The sequence below is a fragment of the Hyperolius riggenbachi genome, chromosome 12 (assembly GCF_040937935.1).
Source record: "Hyperolius riggenbachi isolate aHypRig1 chromosome 12, aHypRig1.pri, whole genome shotgun sequence".
NCBI classification, from domain to species: domain Eukaryota; kingdom Metazoa; phylum Chordata; class Amphibia; order Anura; family Hyperoliidae; genus Hyperolius; species Hyperolius riggenbachi.
Window position 1 is genome coordinate 59,715,379 of NC_090657.1, and position 19,420 is coordinate 59,734,798.

General features: G+C 46.4%; 1 protein-coding gene across 1 annotated transcript in view; it reads left to right on the top strand.

Annotated features, from left to right (window-relative positions):
- ANKFN1 (ankyrin repeat and fibronectin type III domain containing 1) overlaps positions 1 to 19,420 on the top strand; it is a 964,382-nt gene that overhangs the window by 660,569 nt on the left and 284,393 nt on the right. Inside the window, exon 8 of the mRNA XM_068263418.1 lies at positions 10,490 to 10,684. Coding sequence (XP_068119519.1) covers positions 10,490 to 10,684 — 195 coding nt within the window. The remainder of the gene's footprint in view (positions 1 to 10,489; positions 10,685 to 19,420) is intronic.

The window sequence follows — 19,420 nt, forward strand, 5'->3', positions numbered from 1 at the left end:
CTCCACAGATAATCATTATCGGACGATCTTTGTACACACTGCAACGATTGAACGGTTATCTTTCGAAAAAATCAGCCGGGTTGGATCGGTCGGATTGAACGATAACGGTCGTTATCATCCAAAAAAACGATCGTTGGAAAATTAGGAACGCACGATTATCGGTCCGATTGTCGTTTATCGTTCGTTTTCGAACGATCGTTATCGTACGTGTGTACTCAGCTTTAGGCTCAATGCACACCAAAAACCTCGAGCAGATCTGCAAAACGCTAGATGTTTTTGGAGATTTTCAGAGCGATTCTAGGCATGTTTAGAGAGGTTTTCTAAACATGCCTAGCTGTTCTATATCCGTGGTCCCGTTTTACAGACACTGTAAAACCACAAGGCCCACAATATACCTCAAATTACATGAAATCCTCCTGGGCTCTGAATGCGCTAAATGCGGCACCAGGGGATTGGGTCACGGTGTTGATATTCAGTTTAAAGGGGAACTTTAACCCAGGATTGAACTTCATCCCAATCAGTAGCTGATACCTCATTTCCCATGAGAAATCTTTTCCTTTTCTGGAATAGATCATCAGGGGGGTCTGTATGACTGATATTGTGGTGAGACCCCTCCCACAGTGTGATGTCATGACTATGGTCCTGACCATTTCTTTCTGTGAGCCTTGTTGCATTGTGGGAAATAACGTCTTTTTTCAACTGCAAAGCAAGTATTCTCTCCCTCTGTGCATAGAACTCTCAGTAACAAACATTCTGTACAGATCACCTGACAGGACTGAAGATGTCAGCACCAGTGATAAATTTAAGATTGTAAATCGGGGGGGGGGGGGGGGAGATTTTACAATGGGCAAACACTGACTAATAATCTATAAATTAAAATTGTAGAAAATAACCTATTTTATTCCATGTTATTTTCACTATAGTTCCTCTTTAACAGAATTATCAGCAGTTCTGCTGTTCATTGAATGCCACCACTGCCATCAATAGGGGGGAGAGATGGTACATTGTTTAGTTCCAACTAAAAGTAAAACCTAAAGTTCTCAGGAAGTACTGAAAGCAATAGAAGTTTCAGGTCCAGAAAGGACATAATCATTGAGATTTGTAAAAAAAAAAAAAAAAAAAAAAAAAAAAAAAAATCCACGACAAGGCCATAACAGCGGATCAAGTAGTTTGAGTGCAGCTACTGGCAGGCGTCAGCAATTATCGGCAATTGGGTGCCCATTTGGACGCCCAATGTGAGGAGTAGCCGACGGGTTACTACATAGAATTTAATGGTTGTAGGAGATCCTCATCGTCAACAATCAGCTACTACTATTGGTAATTTTGCGCCCAAAAGTAATTAGGGTTGTCACCTTAAAGGGAACCAGAGACGAAGCACCCTCCTGTATTTTACCATATATATCAGTGGGGACATTAGAGAACACACCTACCTAGCTTTCTGTTTCATTCTGCACTGCAGACTAAGCTATAAATATTCATGAGCAAAGCCAGACTGAATGCTCAGTCGGGGATTTTATCAGGTTTGATAAGAAGCAAGCTGTGCAGTGCAGAATGAAACTGAAAGCTAGGTAGGTGTTTTCTCTAATGTTCCCACTGATCTATATAGTTAAATACATGAGGGTGCTTCGTCTCTGGTTCACTTTAAAGGGCAGGTGCGACGTAAAAAAAAAAAAAGACGACCTACTTACCTAGGGCTTCCTCCAGACTATATCTGTCCCATGCTGCAGCTCCACTCCCAGGCGGTTTCTCGGGGTCCCCTCAGTCTGCTCCTGTCTTTTTTTTCTTTTTTTTTTTTCTTTAACCACTTAATGAAAAGCTGACTTATAAAAGCGTCCTGCTAGAGCCTCTTAATGGCTCCAGGATGTTTTTATAAGTCAGACTGTGCTGCTGTTGCTGTGCATGTGCATTCCCGTGCACGTGAAAATAGTGCAAAAAAAAAAAAAAAAAAAAAAACAATCTTTGTACTAGGGACATAATTAAAATCTTATGATAACCAGAACAAATAGGCAGATAAAATGTGTGGGTTTTATGTACAGTAGCAGTGTTTATATTAAAACTATAGGGGATGAAATTGGAGAAATTGTGTATGTTTTTAATTTTTTCCTTGTTTTTCCCTTTAAAATGCATAGAAAATAAAGTAATTACTGAAAACAAATATCAACCCTAAAAAGCCCAATTGGTGATGAAAAAAACAAGAAATAAGTAATTTTTTTGTGATTAGTAGTGATTAAGCTTTTGGCAAATGAAAGGGATGAGCAATGAAAAGTGAAAATCACTCGTCCGTTAGGGTAAAAACCCCTTCGGGGTATAGTGGTTAAAGGGAAGGTCCAAGCAAAAAAAAAAAATGAGTTTCACTTACCTGGGGCTTCTACCAGCCCCATGCAGCCATCCTGTGCCCTTGTAGTCACTCACTGCTGCTCCAGTCCCCCGCTGGGAGCTTTCTGACCTCGGAGGTCAGGGCCGAATTGCGTACATTTTTACACATTCCTGCTCGTGCAGGAACATTAACGCATACATTTTTACGCGTTAGTGGTGCAACGCGTAAATGTTTGTTCCTGCACTAGCTGGAATGCGTAAAAATGTATGCAATGTGGCCCTGACCTCCGAGGTCAGAAAGCTGCCAGCGGGGGACTGGAGCAGCAGTGAGTGACTACAAGGGCACAGGATGGCTACATGGGGCTGGTAGAAGCCCCAGGTAAGTAAAACTCATTTTTTTTTTTTGCTTGAACCTTCCCTTTAAGGAGGAATTAAGGTTAGGCATTGGGTAGGAGGAGTTACAGCTAGGTACCTCCAAGGAGTGTTAAGGTTCGTTCCCTTAACTGGTGGGTTAAGGTTAGGATAGGTGCCAGGTAAGCTGATATCTTACCCATATCTGCTTATCCCGGCGACCAACTGAAGCGGCACTGCCGCAATAGGTACGTCATGACGGAGGGACTGCTGGGCATGTTTTCAGTGCACAAACCCTCTAAATACAGCAGCAACAAGTTGATCAGGGCCTCTGCGGCCTACAGCTAAAACATATTTTTTTTACAGAAACTTTTTGTGGTCATTTTTCAAAAGTGTTGCTCATTCCTACAATTCAATCACCGAGTGTACTTTGGTTCAATTACTGACAGGGTCCATGTTCATAACCTTGTGCTTATCTAGATTACATATCATTTGCCCTTTCACTTCCCACTTTACTACTGTGTCAAGAACCTTATGTAGCAAGTTAATATCCTGCTGAGTATTAATAAACCTCATATCCAAGTGTCTGCTTACCTTTCGCTAGACTGCTGCTGTGTCATGGATGGGATAAAAAGGCACAGGGCAGCCTACTGGTCCCTGCGGAACAACCACCACGGCTGGAATTGCATATTATATATGCTCCAGGGGGGTAACTCTAAGTTTGCCCTGTACAGAATTTAATTTGCAGTCATTAAGCGGCAATGTCTCCTTTACAGGGACTTACATCAGTATCCACTCCCTTGGAATGTGCAACAATGACAACAGAACTAAGTCTAAGCTTTGCTAATTAGTATTTTTTAGATCACCCCAGTGCACAATTTTAGTTATTAGGCAGGAGTCTGGCACGTTTCTGTCCAGCATGTAATGCTGCAGACTAAAACGACTATGGCTTGTTTACACAATTTTGCCACTACCTACTTCTTCTTACCCCTGCCAAAAGCAAGACCACTCCACTCATTAAACTCTACTAATACGTACCTTACAGGAGTTCTCAATATTGAGGGTCACCTGACCCCCTCCTCTAAGCAGACTTCACTTCAGTAGCCACATGCTGGATTTGTGGTGGAAGTACTGCAGGAGGTGTTGTTGGAGCGTAGCTGGAGTTGTATTGGGGGTATGGCTGTAGGTATAGTGGGGATGGGGCTGGAGTTGTGATGGTAGTATGGTATGGTGGTGGTAGCATGGGTGAAGTCATGGTGGACGTGTTGGCAGAGGCATGATGGGAACATGACTAGAGGTCTGGTGGGGTTGTGGCTGTAGGTATGGTGGGTGGGTGATGGGGGTGAGGCTGGAGTTGTGATGGTAGTATGGCTGCAGGTATGTTGGTGGTGGTGGTGGTAGCATGACTGAAGTCATGATGGAGGTGTTGAGAGAGGTGTGGTGGGTACATGAGGGCTGTTGGGGGAGTGGCTAGAACTTGCATGGACATGGGGACTCTTCCAGCACATGCGTCTCAAAAAAAAAAAAAAAACAGGGTCTCAGTGAGAAAACTCTAGCCTACATAGCTTTTTTGTCTTTTTTTTTAATCTCCGGCTCCCAGCCCCACAGCTCTAGGGCCTCCCCCCGATCCATGCACAGGAGACAGCCTGTAGCGTGGATCGGGGGGTGGGGGGGCCCTAGAGCTGCGCAGCCGCACTCACGTCTATGCGGACTGCACAGTCGCGGCAACCTAAGGCGGCCATTTTACAGGAGGCATGACAGCCTGTGGGGTCGGGAGCTTGTCCGGGGGGAGATTAAGCAGCGGGGACCCGGCTTAACTGCACAGAGGGCGCGGATGGCGTCCTCCGTGCATTCAGATTTGCTGCAGGTACTTTACTTTTTTTTTTTTATTCGTCTCGTAAGTCCTTTAAAGCATAGTTCCCCAACCCTATCCTCAAGGCCCACCAACAGTACATGTTTTGCAGAAAACCACAAACATGCACAGGTGAGGTGAGGTAATCCGTGTCTCAGCAGAGCTGATTAACTGCCTCTGAGGATTTCCACAAAACATGCACGGTTGGTGGGCCTTGAGGACAGGGTTGGGGAACACTGCTTTAAAGGAGTTATCAGGGATAATTTAATAAAATAAGTGCTACTTACCGGGGGCTTCCTCCAGCCCCAAGCTCCCAGCATGTCCCTCGCCGCAGCTCTCCCCGCAGCCATTCACCGCAGCTCCGTCCAGGTCCCCGGCAATGACGTCAGGGCGACCTCCAGGTCGGCCTGTACTGCACCTGCACAAGCGGCGCTGTCAATTTCCCCCACGTGGGATGGAGCGGACTGCGCAGGCGCAGAACTACTGCGTCTGTGCAGTCCGCTCCGGCCCATGTGGCGGTGATTGACGGCGCTGCTTGTGCAGGTGCAGTACAGGCCGACCTGGAGGTCGCCCTGACGTCATTGCCGGGGACCGGGACGGAGCTGCGGTGAACGGCTGCGGGGAGAGCTGCGGCGAGGGACATGCTGGGAGCTTGGGGCTGGAGGAAGCCCCCGGTAAATAGCACTTATTTTATTAAATTATCCCTGATGACTCCTTTAAGGTAGCCACTAACTGTCCAATTTCTAGCGAAAAGTTGTTCGAGCGGTCAGAAATTCTGATCGGATTGGTTGTAAATAATCTCAGTTGATGGACACAATCGATTACAAACAATTATAAAAATAGTCGTCCGATTGGATTTTTGTCAAACCAAAATTTGGATTTTCTTGTTGGATGTGATAGATAAGGAAGCAAAGATTGGTTAGTTCATGGTGTAGTGAACGATTTTTCGTCCAAACAGAATTTCTGATCGCTTGAACGAATTTTCGCTAGAAATTGGACCGTTAGTGGCCACCTTTACAGTAAGTAGTAGAAATCTGACATTACCGACAGGTTTTCGGTTAGTCCAACTCTTCATGGGGGATTCTCAGCTTAGCCATTATACGTTATAAAAACATTCCCTGAAAAAGATTTATACAATGACGCTGGCCAGCCTTTGTGCTCGCTGCACTCTTTTTTTTTTTGGTAGTTGGATGGAGCAACTGCTATTCACTAAGTGCTTTTAAAAATAAAGAAAACCCTGATAACCCCTCTATGAGAAGATGGGCTAGTCCAAAACCTGTCGATAATGTCAGATTTCTAATACTTGCTGTAAGTGACAGCAACATAGGAGGAAAGTAATTTATGGCTCATTTTACTCTGGGAGAAACATACTTCTTATTTGTATATGTTTACATGTATTTTACATTTTCCGATTTTTGCGACAGAGGTCCTTTAACCTCCTTGGCGGTTATCCCGAGCTAGGGTCGGGGCGGAAAACCGCAGCTAAGAGCGGTGATCCCGACCTCTGCTCGAGGTGGCCACTGGAGGCTGAATGCAGAGCAACACGCGCAGCGGGAGCGTTCCTACATACCTCCCGGGGATCCCGACGTCGGCTGGCATTCTTCTTCCTCTCCTCCGGGGCTCTGCTTCCCCCTGGTGAGATCGGCGGCTGTCGTCATGACGACAGTCGGCAATTTCACTTTAGAGTTGCAGCGCCACCCGGAGGACGGAGGCTTAACTGCAGCGCTGGAGCCAGGGAGGTGAGTGATTGCTGGGCTGCTGCAGATCTCCCTGGCCGCATGATTTTTTCCAGGTTTTAGGGTCTGAAAAGGTGCAAAAAAATTGCACCGCTTTTAGACCCTAAAATCTGGAAAGAATCAGAACGCCAAGGGGGTTAAAGAGGAACTGTAGGGAAAAAAAATGTAATGAATACATTTGCTTATTTTTATGCAATATTAGTTTATTTAGTTTGTGTTTGCCCATCCTTTTCTCACTCTGATTTACATACTGAAATGTATCACAGGTGGCGACCTCTTTAGTCCTGTCAGGTTCAGCTCTGCGGAATGTTTTGGAGAATTCTAAAGGCAGTGAAAGTGATGCCTGGTCTCCCCAGAATCCTCTGGGAGGAGAATGTCACCTAGCTAAACAGCCTAGGCTAAGCATCACTGGGAGGGCGGGGCTACATGCCACTCTACAGCAATATATAGATATAGGAAGTATTTCTGATGCTGAGGCTTGGATAAATATTGCCATAGGAGTGTGTATCCGGAAAAATTAGCTACGTTCTACTATAGGTTACTAACGTGCCTATTTAAAGGGAACCTGAGGTGAAAGGGATGCAGAGGCTGACATGTTTGTTACTAGGGATGATCGGAAGTAGCAAGTTCCGTTCCGCCGGAATTCACGGATTCCGCCAGCGCTGAATTCCGTCGCTATGAAAATTCTGCCGGATTTTTGAGGAATTTCGGATTCCGGCGGAAAAATTTAAAAGAATCGCAAATGGAACCTTTTTTATGCTAGATGGTAGCCCATAGACCCAATTAACTGTTCCCTTAGTCCTTTTTCTCCTTCCTCCCCCCTCCCTCCCCAGCCTAGCATGTACCATTGTGATATATCCAAGAGAAAAATTAGCTTGCTTAGGGAATTGTAGGATTTCAAAAGCCAGCTTACATACATTGGCCGGGAATTTAAGCCAGGTCTAGTGCTTGGTAGGCTGCTATCCTAACCATTATACCACCAACACTACATGCTGAAACTTCTTAGAGCAGACTTACGTCCTCCCTTCAAAAGACACACATACATCCCCATAAAATCATTCAACAGCAACTGCATGTACAGTCTTTGTGGTACACAGTCTCTGTGACTGTAACGATCGGTGTCAGCACACAGAGAGAATCTGATTATTGGTGATCTGCAGTATCACCAACAATACAGATGTATACCTGATTATTGATGATCTGCAGAATCACCAATAATACAAGTATGACTAACCTCTGGACACCTAGTAATGTGTAAGTGTTTTTGGTGCAACAGTAGGCTATCTCCCGTGGGGCGGGAGACGCAGAAACTATGAGCATGGACCACCTGAGGAGCAGGTGGCCTATGGCTGTGTGTGAACTATCTCCTAGGAGAGGGGATAGAGAGAACCTGGGAGCCAATGATTCCCTGCTATACTGGGAATCAGACTATACTGCAGCCAGAGGACTCCTAAGGGGTAGAGCCCTTGGCAGTACTGCAGAGAGGACTCTCTTGAGGAGCGGAAGTCCTGGTTGCAGCCGACACCAGGTGGAATGGTGTTACTGCTAGTACAGTTAGACTGAGCACTCAGGGAGAGTGACAGCTAGAGTGGTCGGGCAGGCCAGGTCGGCAACACACGAGCAGATCAGGTACAGAGAGAGAGAGACTGATTCAGTAACCGGGTACAGGCAAGGTCTGGCTACAGGTATACAGATATGCAGAGGTACCGAATCACAAAGCAAGAGAAAGGTCGACAGAGCAAATGGTCATAACATATAAGTATAACAAAGTCCTAGACTGGGGTGTGAGTTCCTTGGTCTCGACACCCTGGAACTAGTCTAGAGTATAACACAGCAATGACACAGTATCCCTAAGCTTGGGTGTGAGGTCCGTGGTCACAACACCCTGGAACTGGTCTAACATATAACACAAACGTATTCTGGCTAAGTGTGAATTCCCAGGTCCTCCTGGTTCTAACACACTGTGTGATCTGACTGGTCTGAGAGCTCACACGTTAGTATTTGCAACGGCAGACAACCAGCAACGGACAGGCAAGAAGTATATATAGTGCAGCGCTCCTCAGCGCCGCCCAGTCCCACTCAGCCAATCACCCACTGCGCTGGGATCAGCTGATAGTTCTGATCAGCTGATCCCTTTCCTATTGGCATAAAGGTCCTGCCTCCTAGCGCGTGCGCGCAGCTCTCCATCTGTGTGCACTACTAGGCTCAGACAACCCAGACGCATGCTGTTGTGCGGAAACCGCCGGTCTGAACACGGAAACAGCCATCCCGCTGTCAGACCGTGCGGCGGTGTTTCCGCAATCCATTACAGTGGCACAATTGGTTAGCGCGTTTGGCTGTTAACTGAAAGGTTGGTGGTTCAAGCCCACCCAGGCATGGCCTTGCCTTTTGTGTTCAACAGTTGTCCGAAGAGAACCCCAGATAGCCATGTAGATTCATCTCTCTCTCTCTCTAGTAGGGATGGTCACCGCTTTCCGCATAATTGTATTTTCCGCAATTTTAGGCGGAAATTGGTCATTCCGTTTGGTCGGAACGGAATTGCTTTTTCAATCCGGCGGAATTCCGAAATTGCCTGTGAAATTCTGCCGGTATCCATTGATGGTTTTAAGCTGAAAATTCAGTTCAATGGCATCAAGTCCCAGAGAGAGAGAGAGAGAGAGAGAGAGAGAGAGAGGGCTCATTTTTCTCTTGGGTATTTCACAATGGTGCATGCTAGGCTGGCTCCAGCATGTAGCATTGTAGTGTTTTGTGTTGGTGGTATAATGGTTAGGATAGCAGCCTACCAAGCACTAGACCTGGGTTCGATTCCCACCCAATGTATGTAAGCTGGCTTTTGAAATCCTACAATTCCCTAAGCAAGCTCATTTTTCTCTTGGGTATATCACAATGGTACATGCTAGGCTGGCTTCAGCATGTAGCATTGTAGTGTGTTGTGTTGGTGGTATAATGGTTAGGATAGCAGCCTACAGAGCGGTAGTCCTGGGTTAAATTCCTGGGTCTGGACAATGTATGTGAGTTGGCTTTTGAAATCCTACAATTTCCTGAGCAAGCTCATTGTTCTCTTGGATATATCACAATAGTACATGCTAGGCTGGCTTCAGTATGTAGTGTTGGTGGTATAATGGTTAGGATAGCAGCCTACCAAGCACTCAGACCTGGGTTCAATTCCTGGCCAAGGTATGTAACCTGGCTTTTGAAATCCTACAATTCCCTGGAAGACCAGACCCTCCTCCCTCCGGGAGGGAGTCTATCGAGTACAAATTCTTCTTATTAGGCAGAAATCAGTTCGGGGGGGGGGGAAAAATTGAATTCCGTAAAATTCTGCACAATTTCATATTGTTCCGCGGAAATTCCGATTTAGGGCTATAGCAATTCCGTTTCGTCGCATCGGAACCGGAATCGCCAAATTCCGGGCGGAATCGCGAAATTTATAATTCCGCGGAATGCAGCGACCATCCCTATTTATTACCTTCTAAATAATGCATGTTGCATGGCTGACCTGCTGATCCTCTGCCTCTAATACTTTAAGCCATAGACCCAGTACAAGCATGCAGCAGATCAGATGTCTATGACAAATCTGCCAAGATTAGCTGCATGCTTGTTTCACTTGTGTGATTTAGACCCTAACTAAGCAGAAAGATCAGCACTCAGCAGGACTACCTGGCAATTGGTATTGTTTAAAAGGAAATAAATATGGCAGCTTCCATAGGTCTCGCACCTCAGGTTCCTTTTAAAGAGGACCTGAACTCAGAACTTCCTAACTGCTCTTAAAGATAAGCAACATCATAATAACCTTTAAATAAAAAAACAATTTTGTTACAGCTGATACAAATCCTGCAATAAATCTGCAGTGTCTCTACTTCCTGCTTTCATGGAAGCAGACATAGGGTTAACATCCTGTATATACAAATTAGCAGCTCTGCCGAGACAGCCAGCTGATGACACAGTTGAGAGATAAAATTACAGTGGTGATTAGTCACAGATGAGGGGCAATTAAACCGGTTAAACAATACAATACAAATACATGCAGGGTGCATATCTCTGTTTTCCTTCTGTCCTGTGCAGGAGTTCAGGTCCACTTAAAGGAAGCAGCAAATACTCATTACTATTATAATTATTATTATTATTTGTTCTGCTTTAATGATTGCTGACGTTGTACTGTGTGTTGCTTGTGTGGAACATCAGCGGTGTTATGCCCCAGAATAAAGCATTGTGTTGTTTGTTGTCTGTGCAGTTGTCAGCCTGGAGAGCAGATCTATGCATCTGAACACGCTGGTGGAGGAAGCTCAGCAGAGAATCAACGAACTGATGGCCAAGATACAGAACGAGGGACTGGGGGTCGACAGCAATGAGAAGGAGAAGCAGCTGAAGTCCTGGGAGTGGAGATATCGTCTCTATAAGAGGATGAAGACTGGCTATGAACACGCAAGTGAGTCTCATTTCAATGTCCTGCGCTTTGCTTGTCTTTTGTTTTTATGAATCAGTTAAAACATTGCTTTCTATTAATTAATTATTGATGAAGATTAGAGATGGCCCGAATGGTTCGCCGGCGAACTTCCATGGTTCGCAATCGCGGAGAACCGCAAACTTTTCCGGAAGTTCGATTCGCCCCCATAGTGCATCATGAGGGTCAACTGTGACCCTCTACATCACAGTCAGCAGGCACATTGTAGCCAATCAGGCTACACTCCCTCCTGGAGCCCTTCCCCCCTCCCCCCTTATAAAAGGCAGGCAGTGTCAGGCATTGGACTCACTCATGTGCCTGCAGTAATTAGAGAAGGGAGAGCTGCTATGCAGAGACTTATAATGAAAGCTTAGTTAGGCTCTTGTAGGCTTGTTAGCTTGCTCCTTGCTGATTCTTATTGCTAAAAAAAGAGCACCCCTCAACAGCTCTTTTGAGAGCTAATCTTGTTCTTGTGATCTATTTGTGTGTGTGTGTGTGTGTGTGTGTGTGTGTCCCACAGACAGTTATGTTGCATAGACAGCCTTGGTAATTCCTACTGTGTGTGCTACTGCCAGGCCAAGCACATTCGGTGACTACCTGTGTGTGACAGGTGCACATTGTAATACCCATCACTGCATATACCTACTACCTGTTGTTCACTTCAGTGCACCCACCTACCTACGTGAGCACACGCAGTGTCACTGTGCCTGTCCGGTACCTGTCTGTGTGTGACAGGTGCACATTGTAATACCCATCACTGCATATACCTACTACCTGCTGTTCACTTCAGTGCAACCACCTACCTACGTGAGCGCATGCAGTGTGATATACCACTCTGTGCATACCTGTTAACTGCACCTGTGTGACTGCACATTGTATTAGTCAACTCAGTGCATACCTTTCACTTCATCCCCCCCCCCCCCCCCAATATGGACAAAACAGATAGAGGCAGAGGTAGAGGCAGACCCAGAGGAAGGCCACCCGGCAGGTCTGTGCGAGGTCGTGCTGATGTTATTTCGTGCAACCACGTCCCATCAACTCCCAAGATTGTCAGGACGTGGTTGACTATTTAACACAGAACACCTCATCTTCCGCAGCCACCAGTGCTACTACAAGTACCACATCCACTGCATTTGACACTTCGCAGGAGTTATTTGGTGGGGAAATCACTGATCCGCAGCCATTATTGTTACAACCAGATGAAGGTGCTAAGCAAGTTACACCACCTCATATGTCTGAGTTAGGCGTAACATGTGAGGAGGATGATGATGAAGTACCTGCTGTTGGTGCAGTTTTGGAGGTGTCTGAGGCAAGCGAAGCTGGGCAGGATGATTATGATGATGACAATGATGACGGCTGCCACATATGTTCCCAATAGAGGAGATGAACAGGGGGACAGTTCAGAAGGGGAGTCGTAGAGGAGTAGGAGGAGACGAGTTCCTGAAAGAAACAGGGGGAGCTCGTCATCAGAAACAGCTGGTGGCAGTGTCCGGCACCATGTATTGCCACCTATGGACAGCCAGCTAACATGCCCTTCAACGTCAGCTGCTGATGTAACCATAGTGCCATCACCCCAGGGGGGCTCAGCGGTTTCGAAATTTTCGAATGTGTCTACCTCAGATCAGAGCAATGCCATCTGTACTCTCTGCCACCAAAAATTGAGCCGTGGAAAGGCCAACACCCACGTAGGGACAACTGCCTTACGAAGGCACATGCAGAAAAGGCACAAACTGCAATGGGAAGACCACCTGAGCACAAGCAGCACACAAAAGCAAAGCCATCCTCCTTCTCCTCTTCCTCCTTCAGGTGCATCATCTTCTTCAAGCCGCTTTTTCCCTTGCGCCTTCACAATCGCAGCCAACCTCTTCCACTCTGCCTCTAACCTTGAGCGGTTCCTGCTCCTCTGCCCACAGCAGCCAGGTGTCTGTGAAGGAAATCTTTGAGCGGAAGAAGCCAATTTCTGCCAGTCACCCCCTGGCCTGGCGTCTGACAGCTGGCTTGGCGGAACTGTTAGCTCGCCAGCTTTTACTATACCAGCTGGTGGACTCTGAGGCCTTCCGAAAATTTGTGGCCATTGGGACACCGCAGTGGAAGATACCAGGCCACAATTTAATTCTCTAAAAAGGCGATACCCAAATACCCGATACCCAAACTACAGAGAGGCAAGTGGTGTCATCTCTGACACAGCGTTGGGTCAAGGGTCCACCTGACCACGGATGCCTGGTCTGCCAAGCACGGTCAGGGCAGGTACATTACTTACACAGCCCATTGGATCAACCTGGTGACCGATGGCAAGCAGGGAGTACGTGGCTGTGCAGCAGACCGACTTGTGACACCTCCACGGCTTGCAGGCAGGCCTGCTGCCACCTCCTCTCCTCCTGCTACATCCTCTTCGCTGTCGTCTTCCTCCTCCTTGGCTGAGTGGAAGTTCAACTATACTGGTGCAGCGATCTCCTCTCCCGCTACACAGCCCCAGCTCCCCAGGGCCTATGCTGCATGCCAGGTACGACGGTGTCACGCCATCTTAGACATGTCTTGCCTCAAAACGGAGAGTCACACTGGAGCAGCTCTCCTGGCTGCTCTTAACAAACCGGGGGATCAGTGGCTGACCCCGCACCAGCTGGAGATCGGCAACGTGGTGTGTGACAACGGCAGCAATCTCCTTTCCGCTTTGAATTTGGGAACGCTGACACATGTACCCTGCATGGCACATGTGCTGAATCTAGTTATTCAAAGATTTGTGTCAAAGTACCCAGGCTTAGAGGATGTCCTGAAGCATGCCAGGAAGTTGTGTGGGCATTTCAGGCGGTCTTACACAGCCATGGCACGCTTTGCTGACATTCAGCGGAGAAACAAGTTGCCGGTGAGACGCCTAATTTGCGATAGCCCGACTAGCTGGAATTCGACCTTATGTTCTCTCGCCTGCTAGAACAGGAGAAAGCCGTCACCCAGTACCTCTACAACTACAGTAGAAGGATACAGTCTGGGGAGATGGGGATGTTCTGGACCAACAACTGGACACTCATGCAAAATGCTTGCAGGCTCATGCGGCCGTTTGAGGAGGTGACCAACCTGGTGAGTGGCAGTGAAGGCACCATCAGCGACTTGATCCCGTACGCATACTTCCTGGAGTGTGCCGTGCGTAGAGTGGTGGATCAAGCTGTGGAGGAGCGTGAACAGGAACAGTTACGGGAGGAAGCGCTGTGCGATCAATTCTCATCAGCATCAGCTGCACAGAGGGGGTGGAGGAAGAGTCCTGTGGGAAAGAGGAGTCAGACTCGGATGATAAGGAAGGTGTTTCTTTGAGGGAGGAGGAGGCGGCGGCAGAGGAACAACCGCAGCAGGCGTCGCAGGGGGCTTGTGCTGCTCAACGTTCCCGTGGTATTGTTCATGCTGTCCAGCCTGTTGAGGGACCCCTGTAAAAAAAAAATTTAAGGGGAATGAGCTGTACTGGGTGGCCACGCTACGCTATTAGAGCATTACTCTTTGCAGTCTACATGCTCCCACTGGGCAAAATAATGCAGAACTATGGTTTAGGATACCATTGTTATGCAGATGACACACAACTGTATCTGTCCTTCAAGCCTGGCACCCAAGACCCATCAGCATCCATAAATGCGTGTCTAGTGGATTTACAAAATTGGATGAACACCAGCTGGCTGAGGCTGAACTCTGACAAAACAGAGGTGTTGGTGGTAGGTGGTCCACACATGATGGATAAAGTTCAAAACGCTCACCACCTCAAACTAGCAATTGGGGGAGATACTGTACAGTATAAAGACTCTGTGCGAAACCTTGGGGTGATCCTGGATGGAAATCTAAAACTCAGACAGCAGGTATCAGCTGTCGTCAAGTCTTCCTTCTTCCATCTAAGAAATATAGCGAAAATAAAACACCTAATCCCAGCTGAAGACCTACCTGCCCTGGTTCACGCATTTGTATCCTCCCGCCTAGACTACTGCAACGCCCTGTTAATCGGATCTACAGATAAGGTTCTGCGCCCCTTACAGCTAGTACAGAATGCTGCAGCCAGACTCCTAGCCAATGCCCCCCGCAGCTCACACATCACCCCAGTACTGCAAACTCTTCACTGGTTGCCAGTAAAATGGAGAATCAATTTTAAGATCTGCCTGCTGACATTCAAGGCTCTACACCACATGGGACCCAAATACATAGCGGATCTATTGGAACTTTATGCCCCTTCACGCACCCTCCGCTCTGCCAACAAGATGAAGCTGGTTATTCCCAGGATACACTTAACATTTGGTGCTCGGGCCTTTTCCTATGCAGCCCCTACTCTATGGAACTCACTTCCACAATCAGTACGAGAGGCTCCTTCTCTGGACAGCTTTAAAAAAAGGCTAAAAACTCACCTCTTTTCCCTAGCCTTTGAGACTGCATAATGCAGGGTCACAGCGCTTTGAGTCCCCAGGGAGAAAAGCGCTATATAAATATTATTGTTATTGTTATTGTTACTAGACCCTCGGTATAGGCACAAAGTGGCGGACATGTTACCAACTCACCTGAAGGCAGAAAGGATGCAGCACTTGCAGAGCAAGCTGGCAACTATGCTTTACTATGCGTTTAAGGGTGATGTCACAGCACAATGCAATAAAGGTACCACTGCCAGTAATCCTTCTCCCATGTCCACGCAGGCAAGGACAGGACACTCCAGCGATCCATGGTGATGTCGGACATGCGGACATTCTTTAGTCAAACACCTCGCCTTAGCCCTTCCGGATCCACCCTCCACCAATGCCTGGACCGTCAGGTAGCCAACTACCTGGCCTTAAGTGTGGATGTAGACAATGTGAGCAGCGATGAACCCTTGGACTACTGGGTGCGCAGGCTTAATATTGCCCCTGTTTAACTCTCTAGTAAGGCCACATCTGGAATATGGAATTCAGTTCTGAGCACCACATTACAAAAAAGATATTGCAGTTTTAGAGCAGGTGCAGAGACTAGCAACAAAATTGATACGTGGGATGAATAGCCTCACTTACCAAGAAAGTTTAGATAAACTGGGTTTATTTAGTCTAGAGAAAAGACGCCTTAGAGGGGATCTAATTAACATGTATAAATACATCAGAGGGCAATATAAAAGCTTGGCGGATGAGCTTTTTGTCCCTAGGCCTTCTCAGAGGACTAGAGGACATAATCTGCTTATGGAGGAAAAACGTTTTAGCCATTTATTTAGGAAAGGGTTCTTTACAGTAAGAGTAATTAAGCTGTGGAATGCATTGCCACAGGAAGTAGTTATGGCAAATGTTAGATCTGCATTTAAAGGGAGCTTAGATGCTTTCCTTGCGTTGAAAGACATCCATGGCTACAATTACTAGGTAATGCCTAATGTTGATCCAGGGATTTTATCTGATTGCCATCTGGAGTCGGGAAGGATTTTTTCCCCTTTTGGGGCTAATTGGACCATGCCTTGTAAGGGTTTTTCGCCTTCCTCTGGATCAACAGATATATGTGAGGGAGCGGGCTGGTGTTATACTTTTCTGGTTCTCTGGTTGAACTCGATGGACGTATGTCTTTTTACAACCCAAATAACTATGTAACCTTCCCTTCCCCCGATACAGGAGACTTTACTTCAGATTAGGTGTTTTTGTGACTGCTACTACTTGTTATGGGAGTGAATATGATGATGGCCACACTTATTGTATGACTTTTTGTGCTTTGGGCCCCAAGGCGGTGAATGGCACCAAGGGGAGGCATGGGAAGGGGTGTGACCATAGTCTGGGGCCATCGAGCTTTCACCTGGGGGTCCCCACGAATTTTAGTTACACCCCTGCATTTGGGGCACTTCTTTCCTTTAGATATTCTTTAAGCTTCTGAGGAGAAAATGAGTGTCTATAGATGTGTACAGCAGGTGCTTTCCTTATTCTGAGAAAACACTTGTTTCATAAAAAATGTATATATATTACATAGTTACATCGTTATTTTGGTTGAAAAAAAGCCATACGTCCATCGAGTTCAACCAGTACAAAGTACAACTCCAGCCTGCTCCCTCACATATCCCTGTTGATCCAGAGGAAGGCAAAAAAACTCTTACAAGGCATGGTTCAATTAGCCCCCAAAGGAAAAAATTCCTTCCCAACTCCAGATGGCAATCAGATAAAATCCCTGGATCAACATCATTAGGCATTACCTAGTAATTGTAGCCATGGATGTCTTTCAATGCAAGGAAAGCATCTAAGCCCCCTTTAAATGCAGGTGTAGAGTTTGCCATAACGACTTCCTGTGGCAATGCAGTCCACATCTTAATCACTCTTACTGTAAAGAACCCTTTCCTAAATAAATGGCTAAAACGTTTTTCCTCCATGCGCAGATCATGTCCTCTAGTCCTTTGAGAAGGCCTAGGGACAAAAGGCTCATCCGCCAAGCTATTATATTGCCCTCTGTCCTCTAAGGCATCTTTTCTCTAGACTAAATAAACCCAGTTTATCTAACCTTTCTTGGTAAGCGAGACCTTGCATCCCGCGTATCAATTTTGTTGCTCGTCTCTGCACCTGCTCTAAAACTGCAATATCTTTTTTGTAATGTGGTGCCCAGAACTGAATCCCATATTCCAGATGTGGCCTTACTAGAGAGTTAAACAGTGGCAATATTATGCTAGCATCTCGGGTTTTTATTTCTCTTTTAATGCATCCCAAAATTTAGTTAGCTTTAGCTGCAGCGGCTTGGCATTGTGTACGATTATTTAACTTGTTGTCGATGAGTACTCCTAAGTCCTTCTCCAAGTTTGATGCCCCCATCTGTATCCCGTTTACTGTGTATGGTGCTAGACCATTAGTACGACCAAAATGCATGACTTTACATTTTTCAACATTGAATTTCATCTGCTATTTATGTGCCCATTTAGCCATCCTATCCAGATCCTGTTACAATATGACACTATCTTCCTGAGAGTTGATGATTCTGCACAATTTTGTATCTGCAAAAATAGCAACATTGCTCACTACTGCATCTACTAGGTCATTAATAAATACATTGAAGAGCACTGGACCCAGTACAGACCCCTGTGGGACCATACTGCTAGCAGTCTCCCATTTTGAGTACGATCTATTGACCACAACTCTTTGTTTTCTGACCATTAGCCAGATCCCTATCCATGCACACAGACTCTTCCCCAGTCCTTGCATCCTCAACTTTTGCACCAGACTTTTGTGGGGAACAGTGTCGAAGGCCTTTGCAAAGTCCAAGTATATCACATCTACAGCATTCCCAATATCCATATTAGCATTCACTACCTCTTAAAAGCTGAGCATGTCAGTCAAACAGGACCTGTCTTTAGTAAACCCATGTTGATGCTGAGAAATAAGATTTTCTACTATGAAGTCATGTATAGTATCTCTTAGTAACCCTAAGCTTACAGGTCTATAATTTCCTGGATCTGATTTTTTGCCCTTCTTAAATAATGGGAAAACGTGGGCTGTACACCAATCCACTGGGACTCTGCCAGTTGAAAGAGAGTCACAAAAGATAATATAAAGGGGTTTATCTATAACTGAACTTAATTCCCTTGGACCCGAGGATGCATGCCATCCGGGCCAGGCACGTTCGTTCGTGTAAACGCGCGTGAAAGCTTGGTACATACGCTCCCATTCACTTGAATGGGAGCGTTTAACGCCAAGCCCCGAACGCTGGCAGTAAACGCTGCACAAACGTCCGTCTGAACCAGCCCTAATGCAGGAAGAAGTGAAGGCAAGACTAAATAAATTAAAAATAGACAAGGCGTCTATTTTTAATTTATTTAGTCTTGCCTTCACTTCTTCCTGCATTAGGGCTGGTTCAGACGGACGTTTGTGCAGCGTTTACTGCCAGCGTTCGGGGCTTGGCGTTAAACGCTCCCATTCAAGTGAATGGGAGCGTATGTACCAAGCTTTCACGCGCGTTTACACGAACGCGGCGTTCGGGTCCCGATTTTCACTGGCGTTTAAGGAGCCCCTGGAAGCTACATGTTGCTTCCAGGGGCGGTTAACCGCGACGGGTAATGTTCCCCTGGGGGAAGAAAAAACGCGACCGCATCTGAACGCAATGCGAACGCTGCTGAAAGCCCGAACGCATTGCCGCCGCGACGCCAACGAACGCGACGCCTCCAAACGTCCGTCTGAACCAGCCCTTAAGTATTTAATATTACAGTTAGAAGATTGAGACTCTTCATAGTTCATAGTTAAAATACGTTTTTAAACACAAAATAATTACATTTTAACAATCTGTACCTGAATTAGTGCTTTTAAATAAGTTTTGTAGAAAAATTACAAATGGACTAGTAATAACTACAAATGAAGTCCTCAGGATTTAGTCATGCGAATCAGCGCGCCCTGTTTGCCTTTTTTATTTTAACAGCCTGGCACGCTAATTAAAGAAGAAGGTAATGCTAATTTATCCCTATTCCTCTGAAACACACACTTCTAGTATTAGCCGTTTTTTGGCCAGGCTCCGATTTGCCGGCCATGGGCAGGAATGTACGGCCGCCCAACCCCTGAGATATGTTGGGGTTTAGGATGATGATACAAGCTTCAATTTTCCTGAAGGCAAAGTGTCTCTAGGAGGACTAATTAGCAGTGGGTGAGCGGGAGAGAAGCTCTTTAGAAGGCTCACTGTGTCCTGTCTCTCTGGGTGGTCTTCATTTGGCAGGGCACAGCGGACTCACCAGTCCTCTCCCCCCAGTAAGCTATGGCTTGGAACAAGCTCGTCTGTCATTCCACTGAATAA